General features: G+C 46.7%; 2 protein-coding genes across 4 annotated transcripts; both read left to right on the forward strand.

Moving 5' to 3' along the window:
* Positions 1-16: 16 nt before the first annotated feature.
* PET117 (PET117 homolog) lies at positions 17-3,459 on the forward strand. 2 transcript variants are annotated; one of them, XR_001860564.1, is made up of 2 exons: positions 17-305; positions 3,228-3,313. XR_001860564.1 is itself a non-coding variant. In XM_008630547.2 (2 exons), the coding sequence occupies exons 1-2, from the start codon at positions 350-352 to the stop codon at positions 3,369-3,371; spliced, it is 489 nt and encodes a 162-aa protein (XP_008628769.2). In that variant the 5' UTR covers positions 332-349; the 3' UTR covers positions 3,372-3,459. The 2 variants fall into 2 exon arrangements, 1 of the variants encoding a protein (XP_008628769.2); XM_008630547.2 differs by lacking the exon at positions 17-305 and adding an exon at positions 332-694 and having other exon boundaries at positions 3,228-3,459.
* Positions 3,346-22,227, forward strand: KAT14 (lysine acetyltransferase 14). 2 transcript variants are annotated; one of them, XM_008630359.2, is made up of 10 exons: positions 3,346-3,900; positions 5,601-5,719; positions 8,899-9,020; positions 10,681-10,862; positions 11,382-11,801; positions 12,685-13,256; positions 13,768-13,904; positions 14,413-14,588; positions 17,713-17,903; positions 20,412-22,227. In XM_008630359.2, the coding sequence occupies exons 1-10, from the start codon at positions 3,645-3,647 to the stop codon at positions 20,583-20,585; spliced, it is 2,349 nt and encodes a 782-aa protein (XP_008628581.1). In that variant the 5' UTR covers positions 3,346-3,644; the 3' UTR covers positions 20,586-22,227. The 2 variants fall into 2 exon arrangements, with proteins under 2 accessions (XP_008628581.1, XP_017585570.1); XM_017730081.1 differs by having other exon boundaries at positions 11,385-11,801.
* Positions 22,228-23,443: the final 1,216 nt, after the last annotated feature.

The following is a 23,443-nucleotide window of genomic DNA, read 5'->3' on the forward strand; positions in this document are numbered from 1 at the left end:
GGAGCCCCACGTGTCCCTGCTCCAGCCATCATTCCATCCATCCATCCCTCCCTTCCCGCAGCTCCCTGTCCCTGCCCGCGCCTGAGCCGGTGCCCAGAGGCCGGACTGCATCTACCCAGCGGTGCCCCACTGGTGCTGCCTCGGCTGCGCTGTCCCCGATGGTGCTCTCTCCACAAGCTATCCCTTCCCCACGTTTTCCTGCCTTGGCACCTAAAAGAGCTTTCCGTGCTCTTCTAGCTGCACCAGCTCCCTAATGCTGTCCTGTGTGTTTCCCTTCAGGGGCAAAGAGCAGCGAGGAGCCCCAGGTGAGACTCGGTGGAGGTGCTTCCCTCCCTCCCCAGAAGCCAGCATGCAGGGAGGATGTAATCCTGCAGCCTCTAGGCCAAGGCCACTACGCTGGCAGTGTTCCCAGGGCTCTCCCCTGTCTGGCTGTGCTGTCCCACTGGTGTGCCCTGTTTTTCCTCAGCCCCACAAATGCACCCTGCTGAAGGACAGACAGCGCTGTGCTGTGCCGTGCCCCTGCCCTGGCTCCGTTCTTGTTCTGCCAGGCCAGGCACAGTGCAAGCTGTCAGAAACACCACGTGGTAATTTAACAGGGAGGTTTTCTGTTCTACTTTTACAAAAATCAGGGAATTCCTGGCAGGCAGCCTGTGTGCAAGATAGCCCACAGTCAAAAATGTCAGGTCTGACCATGGTAAGTTCTAATGTAGAGAAATCCTGCTGGAACTAAAAGCTGTGTGGTTATGTAAAGGTGTGCTGTGTGGGCAGTGAGTGTGCTGGTTTGGACCCTGCTGATGAGCCAAGGGGTTACTGATATGAGGGCACGCATCTGATCCTTTTCCACTTAAATACAAAAAAATCTAGAAAATGCACATAGAAAAACCCTGTCTTAAATGATACTGAAGCAGTCAGAAGTTACAGAACACCAGAGTTCAAATTCCCTTTTAAGTTTTGTGCCTGCTTTGCTTTCTCCTAATTCTTATCTCACAGAAGGTAAATAAGTAATGAGTATTTTGGACCAAACCACTACAACAGTCCACAGCCCAGCTCAGCTGGCTGTTGCCTGGGCTTTATGACACATTCTGTAATTAGAGGATTCTGTTTTCTTCCCCTCGAGAGGTTGTCTCTGTCAGTGCTTGAGAATGATGGAATTTGGAGGAGGAGACTGGTCTGTGTAAGGAAAGAGGCAGATTTATGTGAGCGGGAGTTGGAGAACACTCTGAATGGCACAGGCAGGAGCAAGGAGAGGAAGGTTGGTCTCCTGGAGTGGCAATCAGTGATGGCTCTGCACTTGCCAGAGCTAATGGATGTGCTGGGTAGATCCCCTAAGCTTACATTTTTGTAGCTGGCTGCTCTCTAGTTCAGTGTGCCTGCTTTGAGCCACCGAGGATCTGGCAGGAATATCTGCTAAACTGAACTTCAGCTGCAATTAATGGCACTTGTACTTTGAACATGTGCTGCAGGATAAACATCACCCTTGGGTGTTGCAGTGGGACACCTAAACATCGTGGATCTTTTTGACCTAAATCCTTGGCTCATACATATTCAGAAGGGCCAAGGCTCAAAGCTCATGTTTTATAAATCAAATCCGAGATTTTCTTTTTATAATTTTTCATGGTCAAGTCAGGCAGTAATGGCTTCAAGTTCAACAGATCAAGTTATTTAGATAACATAGTGGAAATAAACGGTGCGGATATTTTACAGTCCTGGTGTAGAGATTATTTCAGGTTTATCTTTATGCAGATTAATAAACTTTTGACTGTTATAAATTGATGTGCCAGGCCCAAAGTGATTTGAGCTCTCACATGCTTGTCATGCCTGCAGAAGACCAGCAGGGCTAGCTTCCAAGAACAGAGAAAGGTGCGAAGATGAACGTTTTCAGAAGTCTTTGTCACTTGTGACACTCAAATTGTAAAGGTGTCTTTTGCAAACTGTGCATTTTCAAAGTAAATACATCCACCATCTTAAAGATTGCAGTGTTTTGTGAAGGAAAAAGGATTACATTTCTTGGTGTAATTGTTCAGTTACCTTGTATCTCCCCACATCTCTATTGTTATTAACTAATAGTAATATAATAAGACGTTTATGACCTTTGTGTTCAGCTTCAGGTTACTGATCTGTAGCCTGAGTTCAGTTGATGGAAGCTGATGGGAAGGAACTGGTTTGATTAGATTAATTTCTGGAGAGAATTTTGGTTATTGGCTCACATATGTGTCTGTGCATTTTCTTAACCAGATAAAGTTACTTCTTAAACAAAACCTTTCTGTTTTGATCTTGATAGGAGAAATGCTTGCATTTGAAGTGTGCAGTTATTGGCATGCTAGGTGAGGAATAAAAGGCCTGTGATAATTTGTCAAATAATAGTCACACACATCCTCTCAAGTGACTTTAGGGTCAGCTTTCAGGTTAAATTATTTGCAGGTGCATTTTGGCATCATTCAGAGGGGTCGAATAAATTATTGATCTTTTACCTGATTATCAAAGTATCAATGTGAGTGAAAATGTCTAGGTAAGAGGAAAAGAAGCATAGGGAGGAAACAAAGAGCAGCTGGGATTTTCTTAGGGCTTTTTACAGCCATTGTAGGGCTTGCAGCCCAGGTTGAAAGCTACTGTGTGTGTTGCATATTATGTATTTATTTTTATATATGTTATATATTTACATGTCATGATTTATAATGAACATTTAGGTAAAGGGGATTTTTTGGAAGAAGTGCCTTGCTTTTTCAAGAGTTTGGCATAAGCAGGCTGTGGGTATTTTTGTAAGATTAAGATGAGCAGAAAGAAAGCAGAAAGAAAGAAGCAAACAAAGACACGTGCCAGTATTTCTTAAAATAGTTTCCATTTTGTCACAAAATTGCCTCCAAGCAGAAAAGTTTTGAGGAGCTTATTAGGATTTGGTAGAGATTTAGGTCAGAGATAACAGGACTTTTCAGATCCCATCCATCCTGCCTGGCATGGGAATTACAGGTTCCTAGCATTTATTCGCTCAATAGCTTTGTCAAGTAGTAAACCCACCCATCTGAAGTGAGTGCAAATTAAGCACTTTTTGCTGTAGTTTTGTGCCTGGTATTGGATGTTGGAAGATTCCAACCACTTGAAGTTGCTGTGGCAAAGACCCGACAAAGGCAGCAGAGGGAACAGCCTTGCAGCAGGGGTGAAGCCTGGGTGGGGTTGATGCCGTTCAGCATCACCCGGGCTGTGATAAACGCTGTCGTTTGTGTTTTCAGAGGCTGCGAAGTGGCGTTATCAGAGATCTTGAGCGTCAGAACCAGAAAAAGGAGAACATTCGCCTGTTAGAAGAGCAGATTGCTCTGACAAAGCAGCTCGTAGAAGAAAGAGACAAGGCGCTAATGGAAAAACGTTCCCAGTAGTCCTAGGCACAGGCCTGGCTCCTTAGAGGTTTGATTAAAGACGTTTGGAGGTCATTTGCATCTCACTTCTTGCAGGTGTTTTAACAAACAGAGGTAATCTGTGAAAGACTTTTGTGTAAGTTATAATCCAGTCTCTAAAGCTTTAGGGCAGACGAAAGCCCCTTTCCTCTGTGATTGGTACTTGGACTGTGCAGATTTGGCGGTGGCACATCCCCCTGTGGATGCACTGGAGGCGGGGAGGAACAGCTCGTTGTTCTGCAGGCTCCCTCTAGGATGGCCAACAACGTTCACATGAGCGGGCTGCTCAGCCGGCACGACGATGAAGCCACCAGGACCTCCACCTCCGAGGGCCTGGAGGAGGGCGAGGTGGAAGGGGAGACTCTCCTGATCGTGGAGTCCGAGGACCAGGCTTCTGTGGATTTATCACATGACCAGAGCGGGGACTCCCTGAACAGCGATGAGGGTGAAGCATCCTGGATGGAGGAGATGTCCTATTACTGTGAGAAGTGCCAGAAGTGGATCCCAGCAAGTAAGGCTGCCAGTTGTGTCGTGCCTGGCTGTGGTGGGTGTTTGCAAGGTGTTTGTGCTGTCCTGCATTCCTGTTTTACAGCTGCTTTGGCTGTACCCCATCCTGCCTTGGCAGGGTATGTGTTAGACACTTCACTCCCTGAGCTCTGTGTGTGTCCAGGGCTCGTGCTCTCCGTAAGGAAATTAAACTATCTTCTTTCATTAGTAGAGAACATTAAAATTCAGAAATGTGCCCACCCTCACAACTCTTGCAGCTGTTTAGGGGCTTGGGCCAAGCGACCTGACCTCTCTGCTCACTCAGATAAAGATAATGACCCTTGCTGTAAAGCTCTGGGAAGGAAAAGGACTTTGTGATGGTGTTACTACTTTTTTTTTTTTCCTTCCTGTTGATTTGTCACATCTGTGGAACATATGGCTAAATCTCAACCTTAATGTTTTCCCAATAATGTGACTTTAAGCTGGCTTTCATGGAAACATGTCCAGCCTGCAGCAGCCAGCTCTGGGGGGTGTTTGGAGCAAGCTGCAGAACTAGATGCCTCTGCTGTGACACCTGACATAAGATAAATGCTGCTGGAAATTTAATAGACAACTTTACTTTCTAAATCCTGGATTATCTGATCTGTTAAATCCAAAAGCCAGATATTGCACTGGTTGGCTTTGGTTTTTGTGGGGGGTTTTTTGTTTGGTTTGATTTGGGGGGTTTGTTGGTTTGTTTGCTTGTGGTTAGAAATAAGGAACTGTTTAGGTGGCACCTGCCTTGCAGATATGCCAGAGCTGCCCTTTTTGCCTTCTTAGAATTTGCCAAAATTTATAGTGTAAAACTCTGTTCTCAAGGCGTGTTAGTTTTAATGAAACCAGCATCAGACTATTAGATTGCTACACAGTAAAGGGAAATACTAACTTGAAAAGTATTAACTAAAAAATGAAGCAGAGTTAAAGGTGGCATGAGCTATCTCATGCAGGAGCACTTGATGTAACACTAAATTTGTTTTATTTTACAAATATGTTCCTCTCACAGTTGCTGTGGAACAAATGCAAGGAGCAGAAAAGGCCAGTTGCAAAGCAACAGTAGCCATGTACAAATGTGGAGAGTAAACAGCTGCAAAAGGGAGATACTGTGCTCTTTCCTAATCATTCAGTTCTGGGGAGTTCAGTTGTCACTCCTGAAAATTGCCAACGTGATCAGGCAAATAATCACTTTTTTACATTGAATTGCCATTTCGATATTCTCCTAACCTACCAAGTGTGGGGGGTTTTCCCCCCATCAGACACAGTTGCAACTTTAATTCTGCAATTCACTGTAGAAGCAAGGCATCCATAAGTTAAAAATGCTTGATCTGGTGTTGTTACACAGTAAAAGAGATGTCATCCTTGTAGAGAAACAGCTTTTGAGTGTGACTTTCCAAAAGCACTCTAAGTCATAACAGTTTCCCTGTCCCCTGATGTCATTTTTCAATTTATCATATTGTGTAAATTAACTCCTGGTGAGTTTAGAAGCCCTGATTAATGTGATTTTTTTTTTTTTTTCCTCTGCTGCAGAAACACAGAATTAGAGCCTGTAACTTTGGGTGCATGGGGGTTACAGGTGGCTCTCTCGCTTTTTTTCAGACAAATGTGATCTTGGAGGAAATCCAAATTGCCTTTGCAGCACTTTTCCTATAAAAGGAAAAAAAAAATTGATTTTTTGCCTTTTCATTTTAGGTCAACTGAGAGAACAGCTCAGCTACCTCAAAGGAGATAACTTTTTCAGATTTACTTGCTCTGATTGCTCAGAAGATGGGAAGGAGCAATTTGAACGTCTGAGATTAACATGGCAACAAGTAAGTGAAATATCTGTGCCAGCAGAACAACCGTGGGACTTTCTGAAATTGTTGTTTGTTGTGTGTATGCTACCTGGAAAAGGAGGATCAGGTATTGGTAATAAATTTGCATGAACTTCAGAAATTAGTTAGCTGAGGATTGCCTGCACATGAGAACTTGAACATTTGGCAGGGATATTGGAAGATAATCATACAAACCACATTCCTTTTCTTTTTTTTTTTTTTTTTCCTTCTCTGTGTATTGCTCATGAGTTCATGTCTTCAAGCAGGTTTGCAAAAGCAAAATAAATGCAATTTGGCTGCTAGGCATGAACAGTTTTTTGTATATAAGAAAATGTAAAATTAGTGAGGTGGCAACATAGAAAGCTTGCCAGCTCCCTGAATGCAAAGCTCCAACCTGGCTGCTTATGCACTAGCATCAGTCCTTGCTGGAATTCACTGTTTCAATCATTTGCACACCTGAGTAATCAAAATAACATCTGTTTGCATCCTTTGGGACAGTAATGGTGTGCTGTCTCACGGAATGTTACAGAATCACAGGATTAGCTAGGACAGAAAAGACCTTTGAGATTGTCAAGTCCAACCTATGACCCAACACCACCATGTTAACCAGCCCATGGCACTGAGTGCCACATCCAGGCTTTCCTTAAACACCTCCAGGGACGGTGACTCCACCAGCTCCCTGGGCAGCCCACTCCAATGCCCATCACTCTTTCTGTGAACAGTTTCTTCCTAATGTCCAGCCTAAACCTCCCCTGATGCATCTTAAGATGTGTCCTCTTGTCCTGTTGCTGGTTGCCTGGGAGAAGAGGCTGAACCCCCCCACCTGGCTGCACTCTCCTGTCAGGCAGTTGTAGAGAGTGATAAGGTCTCCCCTGAGTCTCCTCTTCTCAGGCTAAACACTCCCAGCTCCCTCAGCTGCTCCTTGTAGGATCTGTGCTCCAGACCCTTCACCAGCCTTGCTGCCCTTCTCTGGATGTGCTGCAGCACCTCAACATCCTTCCTAAATTGAAGGGCCCAGAACTGGACACAGCACTCAAGGTGCAGCCTCACCAGTGCTGAGTACAGGGGGATAATCACTGCCCTGGTCCTGCTGGCCACTATTCCTGATCCATTGGCCTTCTTGGCCACCTGGGCATGCACTGCCTCCTGTTCAGCCTGCCGTCAGTCAGTACCCCCAGGTCCCTCTCTGCCTGGCTGCTATCTAGCCACTCTGTCCCCAGCCTGCAGTGCTGCAGGGGGTTGTTGTGGCCAAAGTGCAGGACCCAGCACCTGGTCTTGTTAAAGCTCCTATTGTTGGATTTGGCCCATGGATCCAGCCTGTCCGGGCCCCTCTAGATGGTGTCAAAGGCTTTGCTGAAGGCCAGGTAGACAAAATCCACAGCCTTCCCTGGATCCATCAGGCAGGTCACCTGGTCTTAAAAGGAGATCAGGCTGGTCAAGCAGGAGCTGTCCCTTCTAAATCCATGCCGTAGGTGCCAAGTGATGGCATTTAAGATGATCTGTTCCATAACCTTGCCAGGCACCGAGGTCAGGCTCACAGGCCTGGAGTTGTCTTGATCCTCCTTCCAGCCCTTTTGGATGGGTGTCACACTGGCCAACCTTCAGCCATCTGGTGCCTCCCTGCTGAGCCAGGACTGATGGTAAATGATGGAGAGCAGCTTGGTGAGCTCTTCTGCCAGCTCCCTCAGCACCCTAGGATAGATCCTATCTGGTCCCTTAGACTTGTGAGCATCCAAGTGGCTCAGCAGGTCACCAGCTGCTTCCTCCTGGATTACTGGGGGGTATTCTGTTCCCTGTCCCCATCCACTAGCTCAGGAGGCCACTTGTCCTGAGGACAAGCTGTCTGATTGTTGAAAATATCAGCCTTGTTGGCCTTTCAAAAGGCACTCAGCCTTTTCATCATATAAGGTAATTTGGAACACGGATTGTAACTCCTGCACTGCTTTCTCATGGTGGCCAGTGCAGGGGAAAAGGTTGGTGTAGGGGTCTGTGCTGGCAGACTGGCAGAGTTTCACCAAGTTCCAGACTGGGAAAGCAGAGGCTGCTGGCACTATGCTCAAGTCTCTTCAGAGTGCCATGGGGAAGGGGCAGACAAAATGAAAATGGGTGAGGAAGAAATCTGTGACCACCTCCCTGGGCTTCCAGCAGCCAAAGCTGCTGCTGCTGCTTCTGGGTAAGCGGAATTGAGGGAACTGGTCAAATTAACTTACTGGAAGCAGGAAATAGTGGGATAGTGATTTCTGGATTTTTTTCACAGTATGTGGCTTCAACAGATCTGTATCTTTATCCAGTTGAAAAGAGAATTATTTTTGACGTCCTGAGACACTGTCCACATGACTTTAAAACCCACAAAATCCTAGTTGTCAAACTAAGAGGGGTTGTGAGGTAGAAATAGAGTGAAGGGGACATTAAAGCTGTCTGTACTTCCTCATTTTGACATCTTTGACAATGTATCCCAGAAAGCCAAGGTCCACTGTGAGGAGACCCATCTCTCTAAGAAAAACACATTTCAGATTTCTCTGAGGGTGAATTCCCTGTTGGAAGTAGTGCCAAACTGAGGCTGTGTGATTGTTGAAAGGTGATCCCAGCCTAGCTGATTTTAGTTTAGTTCTAATAAATTAATTAAAATTAATTAAGTAAATGTAATTAACAATTGGTCACCTAGGATTTACTTGAAAGAGGTGAGATATTTTTCAAACCTGCTCTATAGTTTGGGTATGTAAGAGGTCAGAGTGAATTCAGTTGTGAAGTGTGTGCAAGACCATTGTCACAATGTTTCTGATGTATTGGATAGCGGGATTACTTCTGACCTTATTTTTTTAATTTGAAACACTGTTTCCCTACCTCCACATTACATTCAGACCCCAGCTGTACTGTAATTCATTTACACAACAGCTGCACAATTCTTGTGTCTCAGCACAAACCTGCATAACTAGGCAGCTTGCTATTCCCCTGGGATGGAGAAATCTCTGGAAGAATGTGCATCTAACAATAGAAAGACAAGAACAGGCAGCGTGAAACCAGGAAGAAGATGGATTGCAGAAGTTGCGTATGAGATGTTGTAAAAACAAGATATTTATGAAGGAGCAAAGATTTGTGTGTGTGGCAGCTGTGGGGGGTCTGTTGAGCAGAAAAAGCAGAAAGGATTCACTTGTGTCCAACACTTTCTGTTGCAGGTTGTGATGTTGGCAATGTACAACTTGTCTCTGGAAGGAACGGGCCGTCAGGGGTACTTCAGATGGAAAGAAGACATTTGTGCTTTTATTGAGAAACACTGGACTTTCTTACTAGGAAACAGGTAAAGACATGATATTTCCCTGAGGATCTGGTTGGTGAGCCAAAGGAATCAAAACCTGTTATACAGATGGACAAGAATCCTGGCTAATTTGGTGACATCTCTGTTGAGCCTTACAAGTGATAAAAAGGGAGGATTTAATATTGAGAATCTGAATGCAGGTGTGAGGGTCACACTTGAGAAAGAATCAGCATTTCTTACTGGGGAAAAACAACCCCAGGAATGTCACACAAAAGCAATACAAATGCATGTATTTTGGATTATTTCTTATCTTCCTTTAGGCAGCATCTGAACCTGCAAAGACTGTGTTTTTCTAAACAGTCACAATGGGTGAGCTAATCCTGGTATTTCCAAACTTTAGGGACAAAAATATGGTCCAGCAAAGCGCTACGTTCCTTGGCTACAAAGCTTTCAAGGACCAAGTTCTTCAAGAAGAACTGAGCCTCACCTTTTAGATTGTTTTGGATCTTAATGAAATGGCTTTTACATAGTAGGTGTTAAACAATTGAAATGTTTTTCAGTGTGTGTAAAGACACTGTCAGAGTAGGAACCCCTCTCATAAAGGGCAGCCTTCATTTTCCAGATGAACAGCTCATTTTTTCTGAGCATGATGAAGCTGTCAAACCCAAGCCTCCCTGTTAATGCATGTGCTGTGGAGGCAGGGAAGGAGCTGGGCAGTCCTTGGAAGTTGTAGATTTGATTGACTTCACAGCTTCTTTTCTTCCCCACAGATTTCTCTGTTGTAAGATCTGGCCTTTCTTCCTAACCACATTTGGTCTTTGGCTTTGCTTTCAGTGCTTGTCTGAGCCTCCTTGCTCTGTTCTCAGAAATGCTGGCATTTGTCCTCTCTGGAAGCCACAGGGACCCTGACAGGAGGGCAGCTGATGGCCCATTGTCCCTCATTCAGGGAGCCAACACCTCCCAGGGTTTGCTGCTGCCTTTTGAGACTTGCCTTGGGAACTGGGCACCCCTTGCTCTGATTAAAATTCAGAGTGATTCCTGGCCTCAGACACAGCCTTCCCACTTGCCTGGACAAGCCACTGATGGAACAGAGACAGCTGAACCATGTGTGTAGTGGTACAAGCCATGCAATGCTCTTCCTTGGCATACTGAAGTGCAGCTAACCCAGATTTACTGTAGCACTCCAGACTTTGAGCTGAGGCACCTGGGTGTGATCCCCCACCTTTGAGGTTCAGTACCCCAAGGTGTGTAAGTGCAGCACTTGGGCAGCAGTGAACACCAACTCAGCCAAGCCTTGGCAAGTACAGAAGTTTCTGCTGGTGAGGGGGTGCAAGGGCAAGAAGAAATCCTGAGATGCTGTGCACCATGAACCTGATTCTCCAGAGTCTGAGGGAGTACCTCAGTTATATGCTACAAGGGCAATTCTTCAGTATTTCTTCTCACCTCTTCCCTAAGTGACATCTTAGTTGGCCCTGTGACCAGTTCCTAAAGGAACAAAAAGTGCTCAGATGCCCAGTAAGAGTGCACTGCCCAGCAGAAGGAAGGGCTTGAATGCAGCTCCCTGTCTCCAAAGGGCCAAAAAAGTGCTTCAGGAGTAGTTCAGTGTGTGTGTGTCAGTGCCAGTGGCAGAAACACTCTGTCCGGGATGGAAGCACAGCTGGTGAGTGGGGACCCAACCCTTGTTTTCCTCTTTCCACCACAGGAAAAAGACCTCAACATGGTGGAGCACAGTTGCTGGCTGTCTCTCTGTGGGGAGCCCCTTGTTTTTTCGCTCAGGGGCACAGGAATTTGGAGAACCGGGATGGTGGAAACTGGTTCATAACAAGCCCCCAACGCTGAAACCTGAAGGAGAGAAGCTGTCAGCATCTGCACTGAAGGCAAAAGGTTCCTCTTTCCCCAGTAATGTGTAGATTCCTTGCTGGGCCAGAGCTGGGAGATGTGAGGAAAGTTCAGTTAAAACCATGTGTTGTGTGCATGGACAGTTCCTTGGTTTGTTCTGCTGTAATGGTTGACTGAAGAGAACTCTGATGCATGTACTGTAGTGTAAGAAGCCTGTTCTATTTTATTACCTTTTTGCATTGTGCTGATTTAAAGGGTTTTGAGGCTTGTGCAGAGTGGTTTGGGTTGGGGTTTTTTAGCTGAAATCCACAATTTCTCCACTTTTCTTTACCCTGGGGATTGTCTTTTATCTTTTGTCACTAGATGCAAATTCTCCTCTTTGTAGAGGAATAAAATGTGGGCTTTAATGAGGCTTTAGTCATACATTGGCTTAATGCTACATGTCTCAGAGTGAATTTCTTGTGGAAACCCATCTTTGTAGGCAGCGTGTTTTTGACTGTGTAGTGTTTATCCAGTGACTGCAGGAGCTCAGCATCTGTCAGAATAAGCAAACTCCTTCTTTAGCAGCTTCCAAGCCGCCCCTGGATCCCATCATTACCGTGGAAGGCCTTCGGAAGCGGGTGAGCCGCAATCCAGTGGAGTCAGCCATGGAGCTGAAGGAGAAGAGGTCTCGCACTCAGGAAGCCAAGGACATTCGGAGAGCCCAGAAGGAGGCGGCCGGGTTCCTGGACCGGAGCACTTCCTCCACTCCCGTGAAGTTCAGCAGCCGCTGCCGCCGGCCCGATATCGTCCTGGAGAAAGGAGAGGTCATCGACTTCTCCTCCCTGAGCTCATCCGACCGCACGCCTCTGACCAGCCCCTCTCCATCCCCATCCCTGGACTTCTCTGCTCCCGGCACTCCCGCCTCACACTCAGCCACTCCCAGCCTGCTCTCGGAAGCTGATCTCATCCCGGATGTCATGCCACCACAGGCACTGTTCCATGGTAAGAGCCACCATGGGTTTCGTTTAGTGGTGTAGTTTTCTAGGAAGATGTTACAGAAAGAAGCTCCCAGCGAGCTGCAGGATCCTTTCAAAATGAGATGGAAAGTAGCTGGCAGTATTCTGTTGTCTTAATTGAGTGTGACTGGTTTTCCACAGTTGTATCACCAGCTTCTAAGGCCAGAAGAAACCCCCATTACCCTTTTTTGAGGGATCCTGAATAAACAGTGGGTAGATTTCACACAGCAACTGCTGGACAACTCAGCATAAGCATTTCACTGCAACACAGATTACCCTGTTAGATAGGAACTCTAGTTTTGTCTCAAATGTTTTTCATGGGAGAAATTTTATTCCTATGGTAATGTCCCAGTATTTTATAAGTTTGAACGTGCTGATTAATGGATGCTAAATTTCAGCAAGATTGCAAAGCAGTGATGCAGGCTGAATGCTGTTAGTTCCTTAAGAAGCCAGACTTCTGGGTGACAGGAAGAATAGTGAGGTTCTGTAGAGGACAGAACCTCTCCTGGGTATGCTAGCTGAAGATACAGCTCACCAGCTTGAGCTTTTGATCCCCAGTCTTTGGGAATTTTCAGTAGCTTAACGCTCCTCAAAGAACATGAGCTTGCAGCTCAGGAGGGGCTCTGTTTCCAGACACTTAACTACAAGACACTTTAGGAGCAGGATTGATTCTCTGTCTTGAAATGGGACTCTTTACAGCATCTCCTGTCCAAAATCAGGAGATCCAGGAGTACACAGAAAATGAGGTGTGTTGGGTAAACCCACATTATTTTTCTGTAGCAGAAAAATGCTGTGACAACCATTTTTGAAATGGGGCTTTGATGTTTAAATTATTTTTTTCCCCTGTATTATTTTGATCTGTTCTACAGATGATGAGGAGATGGAAGGAGATGGAGTCATAGACCCAGGAATAGAGTATGTGCCCCCTCCCAGTGGGACAGCTGGTGCTAGCACCATGATAGCAAGCAGAAAAAAAGTGAAGACAGCTGAGCAGATCAAGCAAGAGGTGGAGAGTGAGGAAGAAAAAACAGAACGGATGGAAGGCGACAGTGAAGATCCTGAGGAGTCAAACACACCCTTGCAGGTGAGAGGACGAGACAAGGGGAAGCCACAGCTGGAGAAGGATGCTAAACCCAGAGTTCCCAAGCACACCTCAGTTAGCATCTATGAGGAAAAGCTGCTGCTGAAGAGACTGGAAGCCTGTCCCAATGCTCTGAGCATGACCCCAGAGGCCCGGAGGCTGAGGCGCAAGCTGCTGGTCAGGCAGGCTGAGAGGGGAAGAGGACTCCCACTCTTTGACTTGGACCAGGTTGTGAATGCTGCACTGCTCCTGGTTGATGGGATTTATGGAGCGAAAGAAGGCGGTGTCTCCAGGTCCCCAGTAGGGCAAGCAACATACAGAACTACTAGCCAGGACTTCAGGATCTTGGACAGATACCAGGTGGGTGTTCCCAAATCTAAGTTAGCATTTGGCACAGGTTATTTTAAAGCTTTTGCTGTATACAGCAGTGTCACATTGAGGGTATCTGACTCCTAAAGTGAAAAGGATTATGTGAACAAGACTCATTTTGGCTTGGGGCTGTGTCCCCACCAATGCTCTCCTGAGTCTCTTTGTTCCTGGGACATGCTGGTGCAGCACTGCTGTCTGTCAATGTCAGCACCACAAATGTCGATGTGTTTGTACTCCAGCCCTGCCCAAATGCTGATGGTGGAGGCCTGGACGTACCCAAACAGGCAGGTGCTCTTTCGTGTGTGTAGGAGGGAGATGACTTGCAGCACTTTTAGGTTTGGGCACCAAATTTGGGAGTGCACAGCAGGGTACAGAAGTGGGACCATCATGGTCCAGTCCATCCTGTCATATTGAAAGGCCCTTACTCTCCCTCCATACGATTCCCTTGTTACATCACTGACTGATCTTCCTGCAATTGTTCTGCATTTTTCTGTGCATCCAGACAATGCTGCCGGCCACGAAAGGATATCGCCAGCAGACAACCAAGTTTCTGTATCGCCTGGTAGGCTCAGAAGACCTGCTGACAGACCACAGTATTGTCAGCCCTTACACCTCCCGTGTCCTTAAACCCTACATCAGGTACAGAGGGTCTGAGCTTGCTCTTGGCTTGTGCACCGCCAGCCCACGGAGAGGACACCTTTCTTGGGCAGTGCTCCTCACTCCTCCTCAAAGTACAACCCAGTGCACCATGGTAACCCTGAAGGGATAGTGTTTGGCTTAGCTGAGTAGTGAAACGGATTGCATTGGGAAGGGGAATCTCCAAGAGGGGGCAAGGGCAGAGAGGGCGTTGCTGTAGCCATTCAATGCAAGTTGCACCTCTTTTGGGTCAGAACTGTGATTTCCTTGCTCATGCTGTAAGGAGAGACTGGCTGGACATGTGGGTCCGGAAAGTGTCCTGGCCTCTGGCACAAGGGTGTTTTTGCTGAGCTGGGGGCTGTTTTCCCACATGAATGGAAGACTGTTCTTTTTTTTTTTTTTCTTAAGTTGAGCATGTCAGAAAATATTTCATGGGCAGTACCTATTTAGCTGCAGTGGCAGTTCTTGTTGTTCTCTTGCTTTTTGTGTTTCCTTTTCACGTTCCTGGCAGACGTGACTATGAGACAAAGCCCCCAAAACTCAGGCTGCTGGCAGAAATCCGGGCAAATCCACACAGGAATGATCTCAACTGGAAGGCTGAGCCAGAAGCACCCATTGATTACTGCTATGTTCGCCCTAATCACATCCCCACTATAAACTCCATGTGCCACGAATTCTTCTGGCCTGGTAAGATTCCTCCAGTGCTTGGGTTCCTAAGAAGGAAGTGGTTTTATTCAGAACAAAAATGTTCTTGGGCCAAATTTTTCTTCAGTTGGTGTCTGGCTGATTCTTAGAAACCCATTATCTGATGTCACAGGAATGCATTTGAGGTGGAGATGTGGGTTTGGTGCCCTTGTCTCTTGAGATCATGTGGAACTGGGCAATTAGGCCCTAATTAGCACAGTACTTACAAAAATAGGTGCCAATAGGAGTAGCCTGGTAGTTTAGTAGTTAACTAAACTTAAGCATCCAGTGAAATGTTTCGCAGAATCAGGGGTTGAAAGAAACAGTTTTATACCAGAGATTACTGCTCAATACCTTTGTGAGAGGGTTTCTTCCTAGCAGCCATAAGCTGGATATCTTGGAGTCAAAGTTGGGAACTCGTATGAGGAGTGGCTGAGGTCACTTGGTCTGTTCAGCCTGGAGGAGAGGAGACTGAGGGGAGACCTCATCATGTCCTACAGCTCCCTCAGGAGGGGAAGCCAGAGAGGCAGGCACTGGTCTCTTCTCTGTGGTGACAGTACTCCACAGACCCAAGAGAACAGCTCTGAAGCTGCGTCAGGGAAGGTTTAGGTTGGATATCAGGAAGAGGTTTTTCACCCAGAGGGTGGCTGGGCACTGGAACAGGTTCCCCAGGGAAGTGGTCACAGCACCAAGCCAGCCCAACATGAGTTTGGACAACGCTCTCAGGCACATGGTGTGACTCTTGGGGCTGTCCTGTGAGGGCCAGGAGCTGGACTCAATAATCCTTGAGGGTCCCTTCCAACTCAGCCCATTCTGTCATTCTATGAATTGCTCTTACAGCTGCAGGCTCTGCTGCGATGTCCTTTTGTCTCCTCAATCCTGGCCTCAGTATTTACAAGGTATGGAAAAGATTAGGTTTGAATTTTTCTGTGTCATTTCTGGAACTGCAGGCTCTTTGGGGACAGTGGCTGCCCTTTCTGGGGGCAGTTACGAGGCTGCAGTCTGTAGTTCTTCTGAAATAATAATAGGGATGTTCATCTGGTTCATGTATCAGCTTCTGATCAGCAAACAATGCAGCAGACTAATTTAGAAAAGCCCAGTACAAACAGTACACACCTTTACTCCGGGTAACTGTTTGTGTTTGGATTTGCAGATAGTGATTCAGCAGGGTTGTAGTTCAGCAGTGCCCATATGCTGCAGTCAGGATGGGAGCTCTTTGTGCTACTCATTATGCAAATTGTACAGTGTGGGGGGAAATAACCTGGCACACCTTTCCTTTCACAAGCTGTTTTAGAGCTCGTGAGAGACACTTGCAATCCCCGCAGAGGCTGAACAAAAAAAAACTTTGTCATAGTCTCTCCTCTCCTGATAATGCATTTGAAGTTCTGGCCAAGTTGGGTTGCACCTTCATTAAGTTCTTCAGGACTCACCCTGTTTTATTTAACAGAAGGAGCCATGGGTGTGTTACACCCAACTGTGAACTGTTCATCATTAAGTCAGAAAGCTGACACTCCCATCAGTCTCTAAACAGGAATCCAAATCTTTTTCATGGTGAAAAATTTCCGAGGCTGGGATATGATTATTGCACCTTGGTTTTAGGAGAGGGAAGTGAGGAGGTGATGCTTTGGGAGGTAAAGACTGGATGCAAAGATGCTGGTACAGCTTGGGGGTGGTGGGCAGGGATATGTAGCTGGGCGAGCATCATTAAACCAGCACTCAGTTCTTCTGTCCCTCCAAATCCTTCCTTTCAGAGCTGTTCTTGCCTCTCCCAAGGCAGAACCACGTTTGCAGGTAGTGACTGCAAACGACTGATGGAAGAGAGATTCCCTGGTGTTGTTCCTCACAGTGCCTTGTGCCTTGGTGCCCTAGCAGGAAACCTCTTCCTAGCGGGAATCATCTCTGGGGGTGAACCATCCTGAGCTAAGCATCTTCCTACAGGAAAAACTGCGCCACTGCAGAGTGCCCGGGGCAATGAGTGCTCCTGTCCCGGCACGCTGCAAGGCACTCCGCAGGCAGCGGCAGCCTGGCTTAATTAACACTGCTCCCTATTGCCAATCGATTCCTCCCACGCCTTGCTCCACCCAACCGACTCTCCAGCAAGAAAATAACTCACCCACTTCTTTCCTGCCTGGTGCCTTGTGAAGTCTTGCATCTCATCAGGAGTGATTACTGGAAAACACACTCTGCTATTTCATTACCCCGTGTTCCAAATACATTGCAGCTGCCAACTTGAGGCTGAAGCAAGCGTTTCTGGCACACCTCCTCCGTGTCTTGCATCTCATTGGGGTCTGTCCACACAAATTGCCGGGCAGTCAGTGCCTCGAACTGCACTGCTTGGTGCTGACATGCTGTGGGGGTGCTCTAGGACTGCTGCAGCAGGGTGATGAGGCAAAGTAATAAACTCCCAGCCTCTTTTTGTGTCCAGCCTCTGACTCACAGAAGCACCACTGCCTGAGAGGCTATTTCGTGCCCCAGATTAGAGAAGTTGCATGCTAAAAGCAAGTGTTTTGATAGCGTTGGAAGCTGTGGTCAGGTTCACAGTGCAGCTCCACAACCAGCTGAGTGTGCACAAGAGACAGCAGTAAGAGCTCCAGGCAAGGTGGAGAAAAAAAGATAGCAACCATAGGCAGGTAATGCTACCAAAGCTAAAGTCCAGTTTCATGTGTGCTGCTTCTGAAGAGAGTTGAGTTTCAGTTTCCTCCTTGAGTCATTTGAAAGGAAATCAGCTTTGCCAGTTTTTCCATGCAAGCTTCCCTGCTAAGTAAGCAGATCTTGTTTTGGCTGTTTTGTTGTATCATCTCCTTTCCCCTTGCATACTTACCTGGCAGGGGAAAGACCAGGATCAGGCAGCTGGTTTTCCCAAGGCAGGGTTCATCCCCTGCACTCTGGGTGTCCTGATACCTGGGATTTCCCAAAATGTGGGAAATTTGACTGCATAATTTGTAGTAACAGAGGACTGCTCTAGCAGGGGCCTTGGACTATTCTATGATTCTGTAATCTCTTGCTATCAGAGATTTGAAATAAAGGTAAAAAGAAGGGATTATTTCTAAAAAGCCTTAAGCCCCAGGATTTCCCTGACAGTTTTGTTTGCAATGCTTCCAACTGCTGTTTCTCTCTTTCTCCATAGGAATTGATTTGTCAGAGTGCCTGCAGTATCCAGACTTCAGCGTTGTCGTCCTTTACAAGAAAGTTATCATTGCCTTTGGCTTTATGGTGCCAGATGTGAAGTACAACGAAGCTTACATATCTTTTCTGTTGGTGCACCCTGAGTGGAGAAGAGCTGGGATTGCAACCTTCATGATTTACCATCTTATCCAGGTAATGAAATCATCCCGTGAATTTGCCAAAGAACCAGCTCTGCCTTCTTCCTTGTGTGCACACATGCAGATACTAGAGAGCAGGAACACTTTGTGTGAATGTTTATGGGAGGAAGTAGCTTCTACTTTGGAAGTTAAAATGTATTTAGGAAAACAACCATCCTGGTTGTGTCCTCAGAATCAGTGGGATGCTGCACACTTCAGCTGTCTTGGGATTTACTCTGTGTTCTTCAGTGGTCAATAGTTGTGTAAAAGGAATACTGTAAATGGGGGGTTTAAAGGAGAGAATGAGGTAAGACTGGGGAGGGTCAGTTAGAATTATTGCTGCTTTCTTGGCTACTCCTGGAGGTTTATTCCATGCATTAAATCACTTACTGATCTCAATCAAAACTTTCACTTTTATACTCTGGTTCAAATACAGCTGAGTTAATGATAAAGAGAACCTGTTTGCAACCTCATTGTTTAAACTGGCTTGTACTGGGCCTTGTTCCACAGGAACACTTGGGAAAATCAATCTCAGCTCACTAAACAGGTGGTATTAAAGGAGTTAAACTTCATTAAATCTCTGAATGAATACTGTTATTAAAGTGGCCTTCATTCCATTGACTTTCTTGAACTAAATTGCAGGAAAGGCAGCTTAAGTAAGGATGGAGATATATGTCCTTTACAGAGCCCAACTCTGTCTCTTTAGGACCACAGTTTTGCCACTCCCTGAACTCTCTTGGCAGAGCTGCCAATGGGAAACATTGCTTAATTTGCTGTAGTCAAGATGGGCTGCACTAACAAAAACTCACCATTGAAACTGTTTTTTCCTCTTACTTATTTGGCTGAAGCAAGGTAGGGAGTGCTGGCAGAACCTTGGGGAAAGTGATCCGTGCTTCGGAAAAGCACTTTCTGTTCCTGGGCTGCCCGAGGGTAACTGCTACCTGCACAGCTCTGTGCAGTGTTGACACAGGCCTCTAATCAATATTCTTTAAACTCACCCCTTGCATTTCCCAGGCAGCTCTGTGTGAAGTGTTGAAGGAAATTGCCCTCAGCTCATTCTGTTGATGTGAGATGTCAACACCCAGTGGGAACAGGCGCCAAGGTTTGCAGGGATCCAGCAGGTGGACTCCCAGAGACTTCTCTCTCCAGCAGAACGGGGATGCTGGAGTTGGCAAGTCAGACCTGGAAAATCCTCACACCTTTTTGTAGGATGTATCCCATCAATTAACCTAATCCTGCTTGCAGGTAGAGTAGCATGAAATTTCACTGAGGAAAGCCAAGCGCATTTGAGAGATTTGAGGCTGATTAGACGTGCTAGCAATGAGAGATCAGCACTGTAGCTTTGGCTCACATTTTACTTATTTTGCTGTTGCTGACTCTCTGACGGTGGTAGAAGGGGTTTAGTCCTGTGAACGGTGGTTGTGACCTTCTGTTCCTCAGTCTCCAGGCTGTAGGTGCTGCTTTGCAGCCTGCTTGGGCTTTGGGTCTCCTCTCTGGAGCCTGAGACACTTTGATGCACTGTTTGGATTAAGGGTAGGTCGCTAACTTTGGGATCAGTGTGCTGAGTCTGGGGCTGAATTCTTGGGAACAGCATAATTTAACAGGAGAATGTTTTGATGCAAATGGTGGTGGCTGGTTTGCTGTCAGAATTTACCCTCTCACGCATCTGGCCCAGAGGACCAAACTGCATTTTCTTAATGATCTCCTTCCAATTTTCTTTCCCCCAAAACAGCTTCCAATTATGTCTTTTTTTCTTTTCCTCCTTAAATCCCTCTGAGAATTTTCCTCTTGAATGTTCTGTCTTGGAGAGTTCCTAGAGGGTATTACTGTTCCCACTTAGAGTTACGATATACTCAATATACATGGAATGCTATTAAAACACTTGATGAAAGCAGAAAATAAATTATTTCAGCATCTTTATCAGAGTGTTGCTGGTTAGAATAATTTAGGATCTTCAAGGTAACTTCAACCATGCTATTAATTTGCTGTCTGAACTGAATTTCCTGCCTTCTCCGGAGGTGAGTGCTGTGCCCTGAAGGATGGGAGAGGAGCTGGGTGGGATAGGCAGGAATTCCAGCATGACAGCACAGAGGTGCTCGGGCGGTCCCCGAGAGCTCAGCTCTGTTTGCTGACAGGGAGGAGTGCAGAGCCTGATCCTCTGGCATGTTTTGTCTTTTCTTCAGGCCATTGTATTTGAGATCAGTGCTGTACACCAAGATTATTTTTAATTAACAATTACTTTAGTAATTGACAATGGAAAGATGACAAATTATAATCCCAAACCTACTTTCATTGTCAGAGAATCCACGTTTCCCAGAAACAAAGGCTTGGAGGAGCAGCAGCAGCGTTCCCTTTGCTGTTGCTATGTGTGGTAACTCCTGTGTTGGGGCCTGTGACTTTTCTCACATTTCCTCAGTACCTTGGATCCCGGAGCTGATGAATCTCCTCACCTCCGCATTCCCCCAGAGGCTGTCTCGTTCTCTTGCAGTGATATCTCTTTTTTCCTCCCCCCCTCCCTTGGCAGACCTGCATGGGCAAGGACGTCACCCTTCACGTCTCTGCAAGCAACCCTGCTATGCTGCTCTACCAGAAGTTTGGATTTAAGACCGAGGAGTACATTTTGGATTTTTATGACAAGTATTACCCCTTGGACAGCAAGGAGTGCAAGCACGCCTTCTTCCTCAGGCTGCGGCGCTGAGCTGCCGGCGGTGTCTGGGGAGCTGGGAAAAGCCCAATCCATTGAAAAAACTCGCCCAGCTTTCGGTGGAGGATGTTGGCTGCCACAAGAGAGCTGGAACATGCTGGTGTGTTTATCCCTAGGACTTTGGATGTCAACAGTGTGATGTTGTGTGTGCAAAATGCAATCCAAGAGGATTGATTCCTATGCTCCAAGGGGAGAGGCCTGGAAATGCCAACTGGGATACACTGAAACCACTGGAAAATTGCTTATGGGGAATTTTCCTGCCACTGTTAGTTTGGAGAGCCTCATTAGCAAGCAAACAAAAATACCATACAAAAAAATGTTTCTCACTTCAGAGGGGCACCATGGATTTCAAGTTTTGAAACCTGTCCAAAAAATGTTGCAGGATTTTTGTCTCTGTTTATGAGCAAAAATGAACACCTAAACTTAAACCGTTCCGTGTTTCTGTGGTTTGATTGCTTTGTTAGGAACTGTGTGTTGAGTCTTTGAAGGGAAGTAAGATATTGGTGCCTGTAGCTGGATGTTGACTTTAGGAAAGTTCTACACATGCCGTATCAGTAGTCCTGGAACCACGTTTCAGCAGTACTGAAGAGCGTGTGGATTCCTGTGATCCCAAGTACAAGGCTCAGAGGAGACACCTTTGTTTTGCTCCTTCCCTGCTGCCTTCCCTTCCCCTCCTTGCCCTGTGCTCAGTGTGGAGTTCTCGTAACGCGCAGTGTTTTGTGTCCAGGAACAGTGTCAGGTGGGTTTGTGTCTAGGCAAGGCAGGGCACCACAGCTGCCAAATCAGCTCTTTGGAATCTTTCCACCTCACTGCCAGTTGTTGGTCTACACATCAGCCCTTTGGGCACACCTCTAACCACAGAGCAGCCTCACAGGCTCCAGCACCTACCTCCTCCTGCTACAGGTGCTCTGGCTGGAAGAAACCCAGAGCAAAAGTCAGTGGGGATGTTTCAAATGCAGGCTCTGATTTGTAGAAGCAATCTGCTTGCAGCCTGGAGGGAGGAAAGGGCAGAGGTGGGCCAGATCCAGTTCTTGGAAGGCTCTAAGTATCAGTAAAGAGGAGAGCAAAGAATAAATAGAAATACCCAAGAATTAAAAAATACAACCCCAAAGGGTTTCTCTGGTAGTGGCTCTTGTCCTTTTTCACAGTGTAGCATCTTCTCTCCCTCCCTGACTTTCAGTGCAGATGCACAGAAAGCTGCACTAACCAAAGGTCAGTCTGTGCATTTTAACTACGGCTCACATCCACTGGATGGTCCTTTCACATCAAGCCCACAGAGAGCTACACACCAAATGTGACTTCTTTGTCCTTAATCTACTGTGTGTACCTGTTGGCTGCCTGACTGTAGCAGTAGTTGCCTTAGTGGAGTCTTCATTTTGGTAACAGAAGAGAAAGGGACACAAAATACGTTTTTGTGTAGTGAACGTACATCATCGCCAACACAAAACCAGTGGTAGTGGGAGGGGAAACCAGCCCAGCCCAGGGTTGTGTGCCTGAACGTCCATGCACATTTCTGCCTGTTTCATGACTACGTGAAAATTTTCAGTGTTCTTAATGTTATGAGTTAGCTGGACTTTGAAAGAAAAGAAATATATGTCTTTATGAATGGAATTAAAGCCCTTCCCTTGGAAAAGCCTGCCTGTAGTCACACTGTTTGTTAAGGTGTCTCTCCATCATCTTATTTCATTGGAATCTAGCAAACTCCAGTACGGCCTTTAGAGGATGTGTGTGGGCAGCTGACCAAGGCAAGAAGTTCCTCATTTCCCTACTGGCCATCCCCACAGAAGCCACACACATGCAGGCCTTAGCAGGCTCCTGCTTTCCGGACAGAATTAGGAGATACAAAATAGTCCGAAGAAGATGACCAGTTCTGCAGTGTGTTCTCAAAGGTGACCGTGAAGATTTTGAGAACCATCTTGCTCTGTGCCTTTGTTCCTCGGAGACTGCCAAGTGAAGATGGTGTTATAGCAGCTGTGTTGCAGACAGCTTGTTTTATCCAGGTCCTTCATTTAACCCCAGATCCTCAAAGGCAGTGAAGTGATTAAATGCCTTTGAGCCCTTGCATCTCAGCTGTTTTCCTTCTTCAGGAGGACTGGTAAAAATGAGCTCGGCAAAGCATATAGAGGGTGGATATGAGTATTCCTGTTTTGCTTGTTTCTTGCTAATTTGCCCGTAGCTCCGGGACAATCAGCCAGTTAACAGCTCTACCTCTTCTATCCCAGCTTTCTCTCAAGAGAACATTTCCAGCCCATAATGCTGAAGTGTAAATGTCTCTTAAGCTTAGCAGCTTAGGGCCACTGCTTGAATGGCCGTGGCTTTGCGAGGAGTGAGGCTCTTCCAAGGCCCACGGCGAAGCAAGCAGACACACTGAGCTCTCAGCCCTCTGCTTCCCTCTTGTGCCTCGGGCCCCCGGCTGCTGGCGTACCCGAGCTGTGCTTCAGGAGCCAACACCGCCCTGCTCCGCGGCACGCTTCCTCCACGCTTCCCGGAGCCGGGCAGCCACTGCAGCAGTGAGAGGAGGGGCCAAACACAGCTTAACAAAGCTAAGCTTTCCTGGAGCGTAAAGGTGGAACCTCGCCCTTTCCTAACAGGGCAGCAAAGCCCCAGGGTTTCCCTGAGTTTTGACTCGTTGCGATCAGGAAGGACTCTACTACAGTCATCTTAAAAAAAAACAAACCAAAAAAGAAAGGCTCGAGCTGGCCAACCTGTCCTCCTTCCCCTTTGGACTTGTGCTGGAGGCTTTAAGAAATAAAAAAGCATCCTTTGGGTGGCGGCTCAGGCGCACTGCGCGGGCGCTGTGAGGGCGGCGGGCCCGCCCCCCCCCCCCCCTCCCCCCCGCCCCGCCCCGCTTT

Source organism: Corvus brachyrhynchos, unplaced genomic scaffold, assembly GCF_000691975.1.
Source record: "Corvus brachyrhynchos isolate BGI_N302 unplaced genomic scaffold, ASM69197v1 scaffold101, whole genome shotgun sequence".
Classification (NCBI taxonomy): domain Eukaryota; kingdom Metazoa; phylum Chordata; class Aves; order Passeriformes; family Corvidae; genus Corvus; species Corvus brachyrhynchos.

Bases quoted from the DNA above. Each gene is read 5' to 3' on its own strand.
- PET117 (XM_008630547.2), top strand. From the start codon at position 350: ATGCAGGGAGGATGTAATCCTGCAGCCTCTAGGCCAAGGCCACTACGC. The intron at 695-3,227 runs GTAAGTTCTAAT...TTGTGTTTTCAG, and splicing joins AAATGTCAGGTCTGACCATG to AGGCTGCGAAGTGGCGTTAT.
- KAT14 (XM_008630359.2), top strand. From the start codon at position 3,645: ATGGCCAACAACGTTCACATGAGCGGGCTGCTCAGCCGGCACGACGAT. The intron at 11,802-12,684 runs GTAAGAGCCACC...TCTGTTCTACAG, and splicing joins ACCACAGGCACTGTTCCATG to ATGATGAGGAGATGGAAGGA. The intron at 13,257-13,767 runs GTGGGTGTTCCC...CTGTGCATCCAG, and splicing joins GGATCTTGGACAGATACCAG to ACAATGCTGCCGGCCACGAA.